We start from the raw sequence: 16505 nt of genomic DNA, 5'->3' as shown, positions 1-16505 counted from the left end.
CCTGTTAAACTTGTGGTGGGAAATGTGAGCCCTCCAAAACCCACCACAAACCCACTGTACCCACATCTAGGTGCCCCCTTTCATCCCTAAGGGCTATGGTAGTGGAGTACAGTTGTGGGGAGTGGGTTTTGGGAGGCTCAGCACACAAGGTAAGGGAGCTATGCACATAGGAGCTTTTTCTGAAGTCCACTACAGTGCCCCCTAGGGTGCCCAGTTGGTGTCCTGGTATGTCAGGGGGACCAGTACACTATGAATGCTGGCTCCTCCCACGACCAAATGGCTTGGATTTGGTCGTTTCTGAGATGGGCGAACTCGGTTTCCATTATCGCCGAAAATCAGGGACGACCATCTCTGGGGACGACCATCTCTAAGGTCGACCTAAATGTTGAGATTTCGGCGTCCCCGACCGTATTATCGAAACAAAAGATGGCCGCCCATCTTGTTTCGATAATATGGGTTTCCCTGCCCCTTCGCGGGGACGTCCTGCGAGGACGCCATCAGGAAAACTTGGACACCCCGTTCGATTATGCCCCTCCATGTGCCTTCATAAAACAGGCTCCCTGGCAAGCTCCAACAGCACATATATGCTCACATACAAATTTACACCTGCTCCAAATAGGGAAATGTGTGCATGTACTCTATAAAAGTTATTTTATAAAGTATGCATGTACATTACAACACCACTTCTGTTCTACCCAAACCACTGTGCATGTGAGAGAGAATGAGTAGCTTATGGTTAGTACAATGGACTGAAGACCAGGAGAAGTCACTCAGGGGTCCTTTTACTAAGCTGTGGTAAAAGTGGCCTTAGTGCACCCTTACATGGGTCTTTCCTGCACACAACCATTTTTACTGCAGCTGTTAACTCAACCCCCCTCACCACAATTTTATATTTTTTGCATTAATGGCCATGCACCAATGTTGCCATTAGCACACGGCCATGTTTAAAAATTACCATGGGAGCACTTGTCACCTATTTTGTAGGCAGTAAGGGCTCCTGCCTTATCCATGCACTAAACAAACAGCACAGGAATGCCCACTCTCTGCCCCTGACATACCCCCTCAAAAAAAATGCATTAACTCATGCTTAGCACTTGCAGATTGCAAAGTTATTGCAGGATGCCTGAGTGCATCCCACGGTACTCCATTCTTTGCTGCATTAATACCTAACGCAGCTTAGTAAACGGATCCCTTAACCCTCCATTGCTCCAGGTTACAAAAAAATAAAAAATTAGATTGTGTGCCTACTAGGGACAGAAAAAGTACCTGCATATAATAGGTAAACCACTTTGGTTGTACCACAGAAAGGTGGTATTATCAAATGCATGATCCATAAAAGTCCTTTTCTGTGTGTAAAACATACAGAGAAAGCTTTATAAAACTACCCCATTTTAATCTTTTGCGTTGGCTTGAGATATTTTTAGATTACCTGATGTAGTATTTATATTTTGTTGTATATTTAGCCTGTTTTCAGTAGTAGCTCACCGTCAGCAGGGCAGCCGAGAGGGGGAGCAGGGGGGTGGGGGGCAAAATTCCCCAGACCTGGCCTCCAAGGGGGGACCTGAATCGGGCGCCAGCAAGCTTCTTCCTGCCTACTTCTTCCAGGTCTGTCCTCTCCTGCTCCTATGTGTAGCCCAGGACCAGGGTGATTGCATTTATGCTATATCCTGTTAATGCAATCATCCAGGTCCCGACTCCTGACATGAGCAGGACAGACCAAGGAAGTTGGATGAAAACAGGAGACAGGATGACGTCAAAAAGTTGAAGCCAATTAGATAAGTCTCTTTTGCCTTCCCTGCACAGCAGTCATCACACAACAAAGCAAACAAACCTATGAGCTGCTGAATCCACATTGTGGTTCTTTATTGCTCAGTAGTATTTTTAATTTGATCCCACTTATATTTTCAAACATGCCGACTTATGCAGTGGACAAAGGCGGAGCGGCAGTCCGGTTCTGATCCCTGGCCCAGCTGTGTCTCTCGGCAGCCCTGAAGGTGAGTTACATTCAAGCAAGGTAAGAATTTGGGTTAAACCTTGGTTTAGGGGAGGCTGTATAGTAACATAGTTATGAAAGGGGTGTAGGGTCTTCCCAAATCCACAAGATAGAACTGCGTACATTCTTTGTCTCTCCTCCTTTTCAACATCAGCAAATAGTTGTTTTGTGAGGTCATCCATTTTATCTGTGGGGTAAAAAGAATACTTAAATATTAGGAAGCAAGGACCACTACTACTACTACTACTACTACTACTATTTAGCATTTCTATAGTGCTACAAGGCGTACGCAGCGCTGCACAAACATAGAAGAAAGACAGTCCCTGCTCAAAGAGCTTACAATCTAATAGACAAAAAATAAAGTAAGCAAATCAAATCAATTAATGTGTACAGGAAGGAGGAGAGGAGGGTAGGTTGAGGCAAGTGGTTAGAAGTGGTTATGAGTCAAAAGCAATGTTAAAGAGGTGGGCTTTCAGTCTAGATTTAAAGGTGGCCAAGGATGGGGCAAGATTTAGGGGCTCAGGGAGTTTATTCCAGGCATAGGGTGCAGCGAGACAGAAGGCGCGAAGTCTGGAGTTGGCAGTAGTGGAGAAGGGAACAGATAAGAAGGATTTATCCATGGAGCGGAGTGCACGGGAAGGGGTGTAGGGAAGGACGAGTGTGGAGAGATACTGGGGAGCAGCAGAGTGAGTACATTTATAGGTTAGTAGAAGTTTGAACAGGATGCGAAAACGGATAGGGAGCCAGTGAAGCGACTTGAGGAGAGGGGTAGTATGAGTAAAGCGACCCTGGTGGAAGATGAGACAGGCAGCAGAGTTTTGAACCGATTGGAGAGGGAAGAGGTGACTAAGTGGGAGGCCAGCAAGAAGCAGATTGCAGTAGTCTACGCGAGAGGTGACAAGGGTGTGGATGAGGGTTTTGGTAGAGTGCTCGGAAAGAAAGGGGCGGATTTTACTGATGTTGTAAAGAAAGAAACGACAGGTCTTGGCGATCTGCTGGATATGAGCAGAGAAGGAGAGAGAAGAGTCAAAGATGACCCCAAGGTTTCGAGCTGAGGAGACAGGGAGAATGAGAGAGCCATCAACAGAAATAGAAAACGGGGGGAGCGGGGAGGTGGGTTTGGGGGGGGAAATGAGAAGCTCGGTTTTGGTCATATTTAATTTCAGGTGGCGTTGAGACATCCACACAGCAATGTCAGACAAGCACGCTGAAACTTTGGTTTGGATGCAAGGTGAGATATCAGGGGTTGAAAGGTAGATTTGGGAGTCATCAGCATAGAGATGGTAGGAAAAGCCATGGGATGAGGTTAATGAACCAAGGGAAGAAGTGTAGATAGAAAAGAGGAGGGGACCAAGAACAGAACCCTGAGGTACGCCGACAGGCAGAGGGATAGAAGTAGAAGAGGAGCCACCAGAGTGAACACTAAAGGTGCGGAAGGAGAGGTAGGAAGAGAACCAGGAAAGGACAGAGCCCTGGACTCCAAGTGAGGACAGGGTATCGAGAAGTATGCTGTGATCGACAGTGTCAAAAGCAGCGGAAAGATCAAGAAGAATGAGGATGGAATATTGGCCTCTGGATTTAGCCAGTAATAGGTCATTGGAGACTTTAGTAAGCGCAGTTTCGGTTGAGTGGAGAGGGCGAAAACCAGATTGTAGTGGATCAAGAATAGCATGTGAGGAGAGAAAATCAAGGCAGCGGCGGTGAACAGCACGCTCAAGTAATTTGGAGAGAAAAGGAAGGAGGGAGATGGGTCGGTAATTAGAGGGACAAGTAGGGTCAAGTGAAGGCTTCTTAAGGAGAGGTGTGACCACAGCATGTTTAAAGGCAGCAGGGACAGTCGCAGTGGAAAGTGAGAGGTTGAGAATGTGACAGATAAAAGGAATAAGAGCAGGTGAGATGGCATTAAGAAGGTGGGTGGAAATGGGATCAGAGGAACAGGTGGTACATTTTGAGGAAGAAAGGAGAAGTGTAGTTTCCTCTATAGTAACTTCAGGAAATGAGGAAAAGGAATGAGGGGAAGGAGAGAGAGGGGAACGGACTAGTGGAGGGAGAGGTGGCGAGGTAGAGAATTCAAGGTTTATCTTTTGAACCTTGTCGTGAAAGAATTCAGCAAGGGTCTGAGGAGATAATGAAGGGGAAGTTGGGGGAGGGGGCACCTTGAGGAGAGAGTCCAAAAATCAAAAGCCCTGATTATGAGCTATTTACTAACACCTTGCTCAAATGAACTGCTAAATACACTTTCAGTAAAGTATTGTTCATTTTAGGCCCAGTTCACAAAGCTTTCTCCCCTACAGATGCAATATGGAAAAAAAAAAGTCTAAGGGGCCCTTTTACTAAAGTGTGGTAAAATCTGGCTTAACATGTTTTAATGTGGGATTTTCCCGTGTGCTGAGCCCAGATTTAACATGGCACTGCTTTAGGGTTTTTTTTTCAAGGTCATGAGCTAATGCTCCCATTAGTGTGCAGTACCTGCAAAAAATTAAGGGGTCCTTTTACTATGGTATGCTGAAAAATGGCTTGCGGTAGTGTATGCGCGGGTTTTGGGTGCACGCAGAATCAGTTTTCAGCACACCTGTAAAAAAAAAATGCCTGTTTTAAAATTTTTGCCGAAAATGGATGTGCGGCAAAATGAAAATTGCCACGCGTCCATTTTAGGTCTGAGACCTTACTGCCACTGACCTAGCGGTAAAGTCTCACGCGGCAACCGGGCGGTAATGACCTACGTGCATCAAATGCCATTTGGTGCGCGTAGCTGATGCATGCCAGAAAATAAAATATATTTTTCAGACATGCGTATTGGACGCACACCAAAAATGAAATTACTGCAAGGATCACGCAGTAGGCGGGCAGTAACTCGGAATTGGCACACATTGGGCGCACAGTGGGCATGCGTAGGCGCTTACGCGGCTTAGTAAAAGGACCCCTAGCATGGGAGCACTTATTTGGCCTCATTTTCGAAAGAGAAGGACGCCCATCTTTCGACATAAATCAGAAGATGGACGTCCAAATCGGTATAATCGAAACCCAATTTAGGACTTCCCCAACTGCACTCTGTGGCAAGGACAGCCAAAGTTCAATGGGGCGTGTCGGAGGCGTAGCGAAGGCGGGACTTGGGCGTGCCTAACACTTGGACGTCCTTGACCCATAATCGAAAAAAACCAGGGACGTCTCTGACGAACACTTGGACGTTTTCACCCGGACCTGTTTTTATTATGACTAATGCACAAAAAGGTGCCCGAAATGACCAGATGACCACCGGAGAGAATCGGGGATGACCTCCCGTTACTCCCCCAGTGGTCACTAACCCCCTTCCCACCCTCAAAAAACATCTTTCAAAATATGTCCTACCAGCCTTAGATGTCATACTCAGGTCTGTGACAGCAGTATGCAGGGTCCCTGGAGCAGTTTTAGATGGGTGCAGTGCACTTCAGACAGGAGGACCCAAACCCACCCCCCCTACCCATTATGTTTGTGGAGGAAACAGCAAGCTCTCCAAAACCCACCACAAACCCACTGTACCCACATCTAGGTGCCCCCTTCACCAGTAAGGGCTATGGTAGTGGTGTACAGTTATGGGTAGTGGGGGGTTTGAGGGGGCTCAACACACAAGGTAAGGGAGTTATGTACCTGGGAGCAATTTATGAAGTCCACTGCAGTGCCCCCTAGGGTGCCCGGTTGGTGTCCTGGCATGTCAGGGGGACCAGTGCACTACGAATGCTGGCTCCTCCCATGACCAAATGGCTTGCATTTGGTCGTTTCTGACATGGACGTCTTTGGTTTCGAAAATCACCGAAAATCAGAAACAACCATGTCTAGGGACGGCAAAATTTAAGGATTTGGACGTCCCTGACGGTATTTTCGAAACGAAAGATAGCCATCCATGTTGGTTTCAAAAATACGGGTTTCCCCATTTTGCTGTTTTGCAAGGACGTCCCTTTCGAAAATGCCCCTCCACGTCTCCTATTTAGGAGGCACTAAGCATTCCAGCATTAACTCTGGGTTATGCAAATAGCACATGTGAATCAAAGCACTAGCCAGACAACACAGAATGCTCACTCTCCGCCCATGACACAACCCCTCCCAAAAATATATATTTTTAAAAACTCATTAATGCTAACAGGCACAATATCACAGAATGCTTTAATGTGTTTTGTGGTAGCTTGTTCTCTTCCACTAACCCTCTGCTCAGTATACGGCGGCAGCTAAGAAAACAAATAGAATGCTAGGTATTATTAGGAAAGGAAGGAAAGTAAAAATGAAGACAATATAATGCCCTTTGTATTGCTCCATGGTGCGACCACACCTCAAACAAAGGGATGGGATGACTTCCCTATGAGAAAAGGATAAAGCAGCTAGGGCTCTTCAGCTTGGAGAAAAGATGGCTGAGGGGAGATATGATAGAGGTCTATAAAATAATGAGTGGAGTGGAACAGTTAGATGTGAATCGCTTGTTTTCCAAAAATACTAATAGGGGGCACACAATGAAGCTACAAAACACTAAATTTAAAACAAATCGGAGAAAATATTTCTTCACTCAGGGGTCATTTTGCTAAGGTGCACTGAAAAATGGCCTGCAGTAGTGTAGGCGCGTGTTTTGGGAGCGCAGATCCATTTTTCAGCGCGCCTGCAAAAAATGCCTTTTTAAAATTTTTACTGAAAATGGACATGCAGCAAAATAAAAATTGGCACGCATCCATTTTGGGTCTGAGACCTTACCACCAGCCACTGACTTAGCGGTAAGGTCTCACGTGTTAACCGGGAAGTAATGACCTAAGCGCACAAAATTGCCACTTGGTGCATGTAGCAGATGTGCACCAGAAAATAAAAATTATTTTTCAGACGCACATATCGGACACGTGCCAAAAATGAAATTACCGCAAGAGCCACATGGTAGCCGGGTGGTAACTCCAAACTGGCGTACATTGGGCACACGTAGATGTTTACGCGGCTTAGTAAAAGGGCCCCTCAATGTGTAACTAAACTCTGGAATTCGTTGCTAGAGAATGTAGTAAAAGCAGTTAGTTTAGTGGGGTTTAAAAAGGTTTGGATAGCTTCCCATAAGAAAAGTCCATAAGCTATTATTAAAATGGACTTGGTGAAAATCCACTGTTTATTTCTGAGATAAGCAGCATAAAATGTACGGATCTTGCCAGGTGCCGTCATTTACTATGTTATGTTACTTATGACCTGGATTGGCCACTGTTGGAAACAGGATGCTGGGCTTGATGGACCTTCAGTCTGTCCCAGTATGGAACTACTTATGTAACTAAAGGGTACTAACCCTTAACAGGGCATCTTAGTGACTTAGGTCTTTACTATTAAGAGATGTTTACAGCAGGTGAGTAATAACTCAGAAGAAAATTGAAGCCCTTTTTCCAAGAGTTCTGCTAAAGAAAGACATGGCTAATGCTGAAATGCATCCGATCAACCCCACCTTTCATTTCCTGAGTCTTGTTTTGCAGCTGGTTTTCTAGCTGACCTTTCTGTCTCTGCAGCTCTGAATTTTCTGCTTGAAGTTTTGCCATTTTCTACATTGAAGGAAAAAAAAAACACAACAAGCTCAAAATACAACACACGGTGAAAAAGTGGGGAATGTTTTACAAGTGTCCAACAATTTATGCCCAGAAACGCCTATAGATGGCCAATGTGGGAGTTTCATGTTCTCCCTCCAGTTTATTATTTTATTTATTATTACGATTTATTTACTGCCATTTTGAAACAATTCACTCAAGGCATTGTACAGTAAGAATAAATCAAGCATAACCAATAGACAATTACAGCAGTAAAAATATTCAAATAACAATACAAAGTATGGCATAGTATACTAGGTAACAATCCAGCTTATAATCGAACGAGAATAACGCCCAAGTTCCGACCTAAATCGGGAGATGGGCGTTCTTCTCACAAAAACAAATAAAGCGGCATAATCGAAAGCCGAACTTTGGACGCTTTCAACTGCACTCCGTCGCGGATGCGGACAAAGTTGACGGGGGAGTGTCGGAGGCGTGGTGAAGGCGGAACTGGGGCGTGGTTATCACCCGAACAGAGATGGGCGCCCTTCGCCGATAATGGATGCGTTTGTAGCTAGAATTTAGGGCACTTTTCCTGGACCCTGTTTTTTGACGAATAAGGCCCCAAAAAGTGCCCTAAATGACCAGATGACCCCCAGAGGGAGTCGGGGATGACCTCCCCTGACTCCCCCAGTGGTCACTAACCCCCTCCCACCACAACAAATGATGTTTCACAACTTTTTACTTTCACCCTCAAATGTCATACCCTCCTCCCAAGCAGCAGTATGCAGGTCCCTGGAACAGTTGTTAGGGGGTGCAGTGGACGTCAGGCAGGTGGACCCAGGCCCATCCCCCCCTACCTGTTACAATTGTGCTGCTTAATGCTACTAGTCGTCCAACCCCCCCAAACCCCCTGTACCCACATGTAGGTGCCCCCCTTCACCGCTTAGGGCTATAGTACTGGTGTAGACTTGTGGGCAGTGGGTTTTGAGGGGGATTTGGGGGGCTCAACACCCAAGGGAAGGGTGCTATGCACCTGGGAGCTCTTTTACCTTTTTTTTTGTTTTTGTAAAAGTGCCCCCTAGGGTGCCCGGTTGGTGTCCTGGCATGTGAGGGGGACCAGTGCACTATGAATCCTGGCCCCTCCCACGAACAAATGCCTTGCATTTATTCGTTTTTGAGCTGGGCGATTTCATTTTCCATTATCGGTGAAAAGCAAAACGCCCAGCTCACACCTTGGCGAATAAAGCATGGGCGTCTATTTTTTTTAAAAAATACGGTTCACTCCGCCCCTTCACGGACCCGTTCTCGGAGATTAACGCCCATGGAGATAGGCGTTTCTGGTCGATTATGCCCCTCAATGTCAGCACAATATGTAGTAGAACATTTTAATAGACAGCATAGGATATGAGCAAAGATGGAACATATAGATAAGTAAGAGAGTAGGAGGAGTGAGAAAATAAGGTGACTAATTTAGGTGTCCTTTTACTAAGCCATGTAGGCACCTATGCGCACCCAACGCACGCCAGTTCGGAACTACTGCCCAGCTACCACGTGGCCTGGGCGGTAATTTCATTTTTTACGCGCGTGCCGCAAATTTTTCAGCATGTGTTGCTAACCGGGCAGTAATCAGAAGTGTACACACGTTGATAATTACCACCCGGTTAATGCATGAGATCTTACCGCTAAGTCAATGGGTGTTGGTAATGGACATGCACCAATTTTTATTTTGCCGCATGTCCATTTTCGGCCCCCCCCCCCAAAAGGGCTTTTTTGCAGGTGCGCTGAAAAATGGACCTGCCCGTGTCCAATACACATGTCTACACCAGCGCAGGCCATTTTTCAGTGCACCTTAGCAAAAGGACCCCTTAAAGAAAGTTGCAATGAGGTCACAGAGATTAATAAATGGAGGTGGAGAAGCCAACTGCTCACTCAGATTGTTCTTGTACCTGCAGAGGTTTTGCGTCTGTAACTGTGGTTATTCTCCCTCTCATTCAGAGCCCAACTGCCTGCATGCCCTCCCCTCCACCATTACCATTTAGGCATTTTTTTCACCCAACCTAACCGAAAAAGGAACAGCTGCTAGGAAGAGAAAACAAAATGGAAGAGCAGGTACTACGCTGTACATTAAAAATACAGATTAACCTGCTCTGCATCCTCCTTATACTTCTTCGCTTTTTCTTCTTGTGCTTTTCTTTGTGCAGTAATTTTTTCAAGCTCTGCTTCAACTTTGTGTAGTTTGTCCATATCATGGCCATGAGTTGACGCTAGAGAGGCGAGTCTCTCCAGTAAGCCATGATTTTCTTTATTCTGTAAAGAATTAAATAAATACAATTCAATAACACAAGTACAACTTGCTGCTTCTTGTAGATGTTCCCATCTGAGATTGCAGTACCTGATCCTCAACCTTCTTCTGCAACCGTTGTACCCTATAGGAAAGTTGAATGTGTATCACAAAGCGGCGAATGCTCTGAAATCTGCGTCGAGCCAACCATGCTCGGGCGTACTTCTGCAGTATTAAAGCCTTGTGTTCCTCCAGCATCTTTAAAGCAAAACCCAGAGAGAAAAAAAGGTTTCAAACTCATGTGAAATTTAGGAAATTGCCCAAAACTCAGCTCTTAGGTTTTAATGACTGTACTAGCTGGAATTGTATGTTTTATGTATAACTTTGTGATTGTAGCTTGCTTTGTACAGGTTTGTTCTAAAAAGGGTTACATTTTTAAATTTAAATGGACTCTCTCTACCAAATGGACTCAGAGTCCCAGATCAACCACTTCAGATACAGCAAAGTCAGTAGCTACAAGAATTGGCTGATCTCCACGAAATGCAAAAACTTTAAAAGGTAGGCAGCAAACATCTGCAGTTATTATTGTTTGATCTTGTGGGTGAAGACAGACACACATACTCAAATATACATATACCCACCCATAAAAACAACAATAAAAATAACTGTTCTGCCAATTACTGTACTTTTTGGAATAAATTCTCAAATGCTTTGGAACCTAAACATAAAAATGGAAGTTATAGAGTAGAGTGGCTGAATCTGCTCTGCTGGATTTGGAATCATTTAAAAGCAGTACAGCAGTACTTATCCAATTTTTTGTGGCTACAACCCCGTTTCCGTGGCTAGGGCCAGCCTGAGGGCTGTGCGAGCGGTATAGCTATACAGAGCACATGGGAGACAGCAGGGAGCAATTTTTATGTCCCCCCCACCCCCCCACTGCCTCCTCTGTGTTGGCTGTGACACAGTAGGCAAGGCAGGAGCACTAGAGGCAAGTTGCACAGTGTATGAGTCCAGGTCAGGATTGTTGGAATGTAATTGTATTTTTACATGCATTGCCTGTCACCTATTATTTCTCTGTGATTACTCTGTGACCTCTGATGTGAATTACTTAGAGAGGTCACACAGCTATGCAACTTCCTGTGGGAGTCAGACACAGCACACACAGCACATGGAGCACATGGAGCTCATGATCTCTCCTAACCTGAGAGGATCTATGGTGGTGTGAGCATCCATTACCATCTAAGCACATGGAAGGAGCTGATAATACAAATGTATAGTAATATCTATATAAGCCTGTCTGATTATAATCTAACTACAAACTGTGAGTAAACAGATGTTTTGTTACTTCAACTTTAAAGTGACTCAGCAGTGAATTATTCAGGGGTGAATGAGAGAGAGATGAAGAAAGAAATTAACATTTCTAAAGCTGAAGCTGTGTGTACTAAAATCTGCTAATTATTTACTACAAATAATCCAACAAAAGGGTTATGGGCCCAGGCTCAGGAATTGAAAAAGAAGAGAAATATTACCAGGCAGAAAAAAAGGCCACATTTTTCTCTTAAGTTTTAAAGGAAAGAATCAGTCTGTCTCTCTCTCCCCCCACACAGCAGACAGAAGGCTAAGAAAATGGCTGAGGGAAGAAATTCACCATTGTTCTATTCTCTCAAGGTGCCTAAATTAACTGAGTTTAATTATCAGCAGTGGGAATTAAGATTCATATGTCTCCTTCGAGCAAAAAGATTAGATATATGCTTAGACCAAGACAGAACAGCTGAAAATATGGCTGAATGGGACAATGCAAACTATTATGTGAAGTGCATGCTTTTGGAAGCTCTCTCAGAGAAACAAGCCATATTAGTGGAGGGAAAAGATACACCAAAGGACATTTTATATAAACTGAGAACTATGTATGCAACTACATATGCAAAGCAGCAACCAATTTGGCTGGCAGAGTTGAATGAAACCAAATTAAGGGATAAAAGTAAATGTAATGATCACATTATGCATCTTATGTCTTCATTTCAAAAGCTAGAACTTTCTGGAATTCCCATGTGTGATGCATTGAAAAGAGCATTTCTTTTTACCTCACTATCAAAGAAGTTTGATGTTTTTAGGTCTGTAAATGAGGCCATTGAAGGGCAATCTTTTGAACAGGCAACATCAAAACTAAGGCAGGAATGCATAATAAATGATTCTGAGGAGATGTGTTCTCAAAGTCAGTCAGAGAGAAATGAAACAAATTTCTTGGCAAAGAACAGAGGAAGGCGGAGCTATGGGAAAACTCCACCCAAGGGCAAGCTGATTTGCTACTCATGTGGAAAGGAGGGACATGTATCTAAATGGTGTAAGGAAACACAAAACACTCCCTCTAGCTCACCTAAGCCAATGGAACTAAAGAATTTTCAAACCAGGAAATGTATGAAGGACAAAGATAAACACAAGGGCTTTCTAATGGCAGAAAAATCTTTGACTATGGTAAATAATAATTCAAATGAAAGTACTTGGATTTTGGATTCAGGGAGCACATGCCATTTAACCAATTGTAAGGATTTCTTTCAGGAAATGTGTCCAGAAGAAGGTATTCTTAAAACTGCAAATGCAGGGACAGCTAAGATCCAAGCAAAAGGTATTGGATTCTTAAAATGCAAAGTGTCTAATGAAGTTAAAGAAATTCCTATAAGTGATGTCTTGTATATTCCCCAAGCAGTTTGCAATATGCTTAGTGTATCTACATTAGATAAGAAGGGATTTGTGATTCATTTTGAAAACAGTAAGTGCACAATCTCTAAAAATGATGAAGTGTATGCTGAAGCTTTTATGCATAATGATGTTTATAAACTGAGCATTTCAGGTGAAGCCTCACATATGGCGCAAGTAAGGAAGAATGCTGGTAAAATGGAGAAATGCATAGACTGTGTTACTCAAAAAGGTGTGAGACCCTCATTTCCTGCATACACAGGAAATAGGAGTAATAAAGTGCTGGACTTAATACACAGTGACTTATGTGGACCGTTTAATATCCCATCATTGGGAAATAACAGATTTGTGCTAATATTCTTGGATGATTTCTCTAGATATTGTGTGGCCTATTTGCTGAAAGAGAAAAGTCAAGTCACAGACATGCTGAAGAAATACGTAGCCATGGTGAGCAATAAATTTGAAAGAAAACCAAAGGTTCTTCAGACCGACAATGGTGGTGAGTTCATTTCACAAAGCATGCGCACATTTCTAGAACAAGAAGGCATTCAGCATATCACAACAGTAGCTTATACACCAGAGCAAAATTCTGTTGCAGAGAGAAAATTTAGGTCACTTGTGGAAATGACCAGATGTATGCTGTCAGATAGCAATCTCCCTAAAAGACTATGGGGGGAAGCCATTCTCACAGCAGTGTACCTACAAAACAGAATGCCAACTAAAGGCGCTAAGCGCACACCACATGAGACATGGCATGGTAGGAAGCCAAACCTGTCACACATAAGAACATTTGGAAGTACAGCATATGCTCATGTACCAAAGCAAAGAAGGCATAAGCTGGATTCCACAACAGAAAGGGGCATTTTAGTTGGCTATGCTCCAGGACACAAAGGATATAGAATTTTGAATCTGAAAACTGGCATTGTTGGCATAAGACATGTTACATATTTTGATGAAAACAAAAGGGTTGATAAAGGCTGGATTATCCCAGATGAGCCTTATCATCCAGAATATGAAACTAGAACCATAATAGACATGCCAGTGTATATAAATGCCATACCAAGGCAGATGTCTGAAAGCAACTCATCTGTATCTAACGAGGAACAGGCAGAGGAAGCAGACACAGAAAGAATCATTGAAGAAGACAGTACAGTTGGAGAAGGGGAATCAATTGGAGAAGAACTCTCAGATTTAGAGGATGCGGAAAGGTCAGACCAACCTGTTGTCAGACGCTCATCCAGGGAAAACAAAGGTGTTCCACCCCCAAGACTGTCTTACCTAACAAAGTCAGCAGAAGCTCAAGAGCCCTTAACATGGGATGAAATTGAGAAAATGCCAGCAGAAGAAGCTGCTGAATGGCATAAAGCTGCACAAGAAGAAATTGATGCATTGGATAAAAATAATACTTGGATTCTTACAAAATTACCTCCTGGCAAGAAAGCTATAGGATGCAAATGGGTATTCAAGTTAAAAAGGAATGCACAAGGAAAAGTGGAAAGGTATAAAGCCAGATTAGTCGCAAAGGGATATCTTCAAAAATATGGAGAAGATTTTGATGAAGTGTTTGCACCTGTAGTGAAACACACGACAATAAGAACACTTCTGAGCATTGCAGTCTCAAAAGGCATGCAAGTCAACCACATTGATGTGAAAACAGCGTTTCTTCATGGAGATATAACTGAAGACTTGTACATGGAACAACCAACAGGTTTCATAAATACAAAACAAAGACAGCTAGTGTGTAAATTAAACAAAGGTCTTTATGGATTAAAGCAAAGTGAAAAATGTTGGAATGAAAAATTGCATGAAATATTGACAAATTTAGGATTTAAGCAAGGTGAAGCAGATAAATGTTTGTACACTAGGTGCACAAATGGACAATATGCATACATTTTAGCTTTTGTTGATGATCTGCTCATTGCAAGCAAAAGTGAGCAAGAGTACAAGGACATTGTAAAGTGTTTAAACCACAATGTTGAGATAAAAGAACTTGGTAATGTGTCATACTATCTTGGTATAGAAATTGAGAAACAAAATGATGGTTCTTATCTTCTAAGCCAGAAGCAGAAAATAAATGAGCTTATTGAAAGTTTAGGTATGCAAGATGCCCAAGTTGTAAGCACTCCCATGATCACTGATTTTCTGAAGGATGAAACAGTAAGAGAACCTTTACCAGATAACATCCAATATAGATCAGCCATAGGTAAGCTTTTATATCTAGCTACCACATACAGGGCTGATATAGCAAATGCAGTAGGAATTTTGAGCAGAAGGGTCAGCTCACCTACCAAATCAGATTGGACTGCAGTTAAAAGGATGGTAAGGTATTTAAAGGGTACCATTGATTGTAAATTAAAGATTTCAGCCAATAGTAATCCAAAACTAATATGTTACTGTGATTCAGATTGGGCAGGGGATCATTCTGATTATAAATCCACAAGTGGATATGTGTTTATGTATGGAAATGTACAAATTTCATGGGCCAGTCATAAACAAAGTATTGTGAGTTTGTCTTCTACAGAAGCTGAATATGTGGCCGTATCGGAAGCGTGCAGAGAACTGATGTGGATTGAAAAACTTTTGCTGGATTTCGGAATAGCTGAAAAGAGACCAATCCAGATAATGGAAGATAATCAGAGCTGCATCCGACTGTCACAGAATGACAAGGTTCAGTCACGCACCAAGCACATCGCAACGAAATACCACAACGTGCGAGAGTTGGCAAAAGAAGGAGTCATCAGTCTACACTATTGTCACACCAGTGAGATGACAGCTGACATCATGACCAAACCGTTACCCAGAGAACATTTTGTGAATCTGCGTATAAAGCTTGGACTTTGTATGAATAAATAATTGCATGACAGTTATGCATGAGAAGGGGTTTGTTGGAATGTAATTGTATTTTTACATGCATTGCCTGTCACCTATTATTTCTCTGTGATTACTCTGTGACCTCTGATGTGAATTACTTAGAGAGGTCACACAGCTATGCAACTTCCTGTGGGAGTCAGACACAGCACACACAGCACATGGAGCACATGGAGCTCATGATCTCTCCTAACCTGAGAGGATCTATGGTGGTGTGAGCATCCATTACCATCTAAGCACATGGAAGGAGCTGATAATACAAATGTATAGTAATATGTATATATAAGCCTGTCTGATTATAATCTAACTACAAACTGTGAGTAAACAGATGTTTTGTTACTTCAACTTTAAAGTGACTCAGCAGTGAATTATTCAGGGGTGAATGAGAGAGAGATGAAGAAAGAAATTAACATTTCTAAAGCTGAAGCTGTGTGTACTAAAATCTGCTAATTATTTACTACAAATAATCCAACAAGGATGCTCCTGTCCATGGCAAAAGAAAGTATGTGACCACTGGAGGCCTACCTTCCATCGATGCTGTTGCTCTCAAGCCCTGCTACAGCATCACACCCAATGCTGCCGTCATCCCCTTCTTTCTGCAACAGCTGTGTGGTCTCAACAGGAAGTACAGGTCACTGGGGGGGGGGGGGGGGGGGGTTGTTGACCCTCAGGTTGTGAACCCAAATGCGACTTTTGTGATCTTATTTGAGATTACGAGCCACAGATTGGGAATCACTGATGCACAAGCATTTAGTCATAGAGAGGTACTCTCAGGCAGTAACAAGTAACTGTAATGATTACTTTCATGCAAATGTGATGAAATAACTAAGGTTTACTAAGGTGCGCTAGTGCTAGAGACACACATATATTCCTATGGGTGTCTGTAGCTTTAGTGTGCGCTAATTTTTACCACACGCTAAAAACAGTAGCACGCCTATAGCACTGCTTAGTAAACAGAGCCCTAATGTAATACATTTTTCAGTAACTAGTAATATAATGTCTAGTTACTTTATATAGTTACTTTTTAGTGATGCACATCCAATTTTCTTTGCATCATTATTGGGTTGTTTCTGGTTTCCAGCAAACTTCCTTTTGCATGAAATTGTTCAAGTGTGCAGCAGGAAATGATAAAGATGACTGGGTTTTTTGACAT

General features: G+C 43.1%; 1 protein-coding gene across 2 annotated transcripts in view; it reads right to left on the bottom strand.

Moving 5' to 3' along the window:
* The window catches only part of MYO5C (myosin VC), a 191596-nt gene that overhangs the window by 65816 nt on the left and 109275 nt on the right, over positions 1-16505 (bottom strand). For both annotated transcript variants that reach the window (XM_030189295.1, XM_030189302.1), the window contains 4 exons: positions 9899-10045; positions 9649-9813; positions 7428-7521; positions 2117-2180 (listed from right to left, as the gene is read on the bottom strand). In XM_030189295.1, coding sequence (XP_030045155.1) covers positions 2117-2180; positions 7428-7521; positions 9649-9813; positions 9899-10045 — 470 coding nt within the window. The remainder of the gene's footprint in view (positions 1-2116; positions 2181-7427; positions 7522-9648; positions 9814-9898; positions 10046-16505) is intronic.

Source organism: Microcaecilia unicolor, chromosome 1, assembly GCF_901765095.1.
Source record: "Microcaecilia unicolor chromosome 1, aMicUni1.1, whole genome shotgun sequence".
NCBI lineage: Eukaryota > Metazoa > Chordata > Amphibia > Gymnophiona > Siphonopidae > Microcaecilia > Microcaecilia unicolor.
This window is presented reverse-complemented; position numbering and strand designations above follow the sequence as displayed.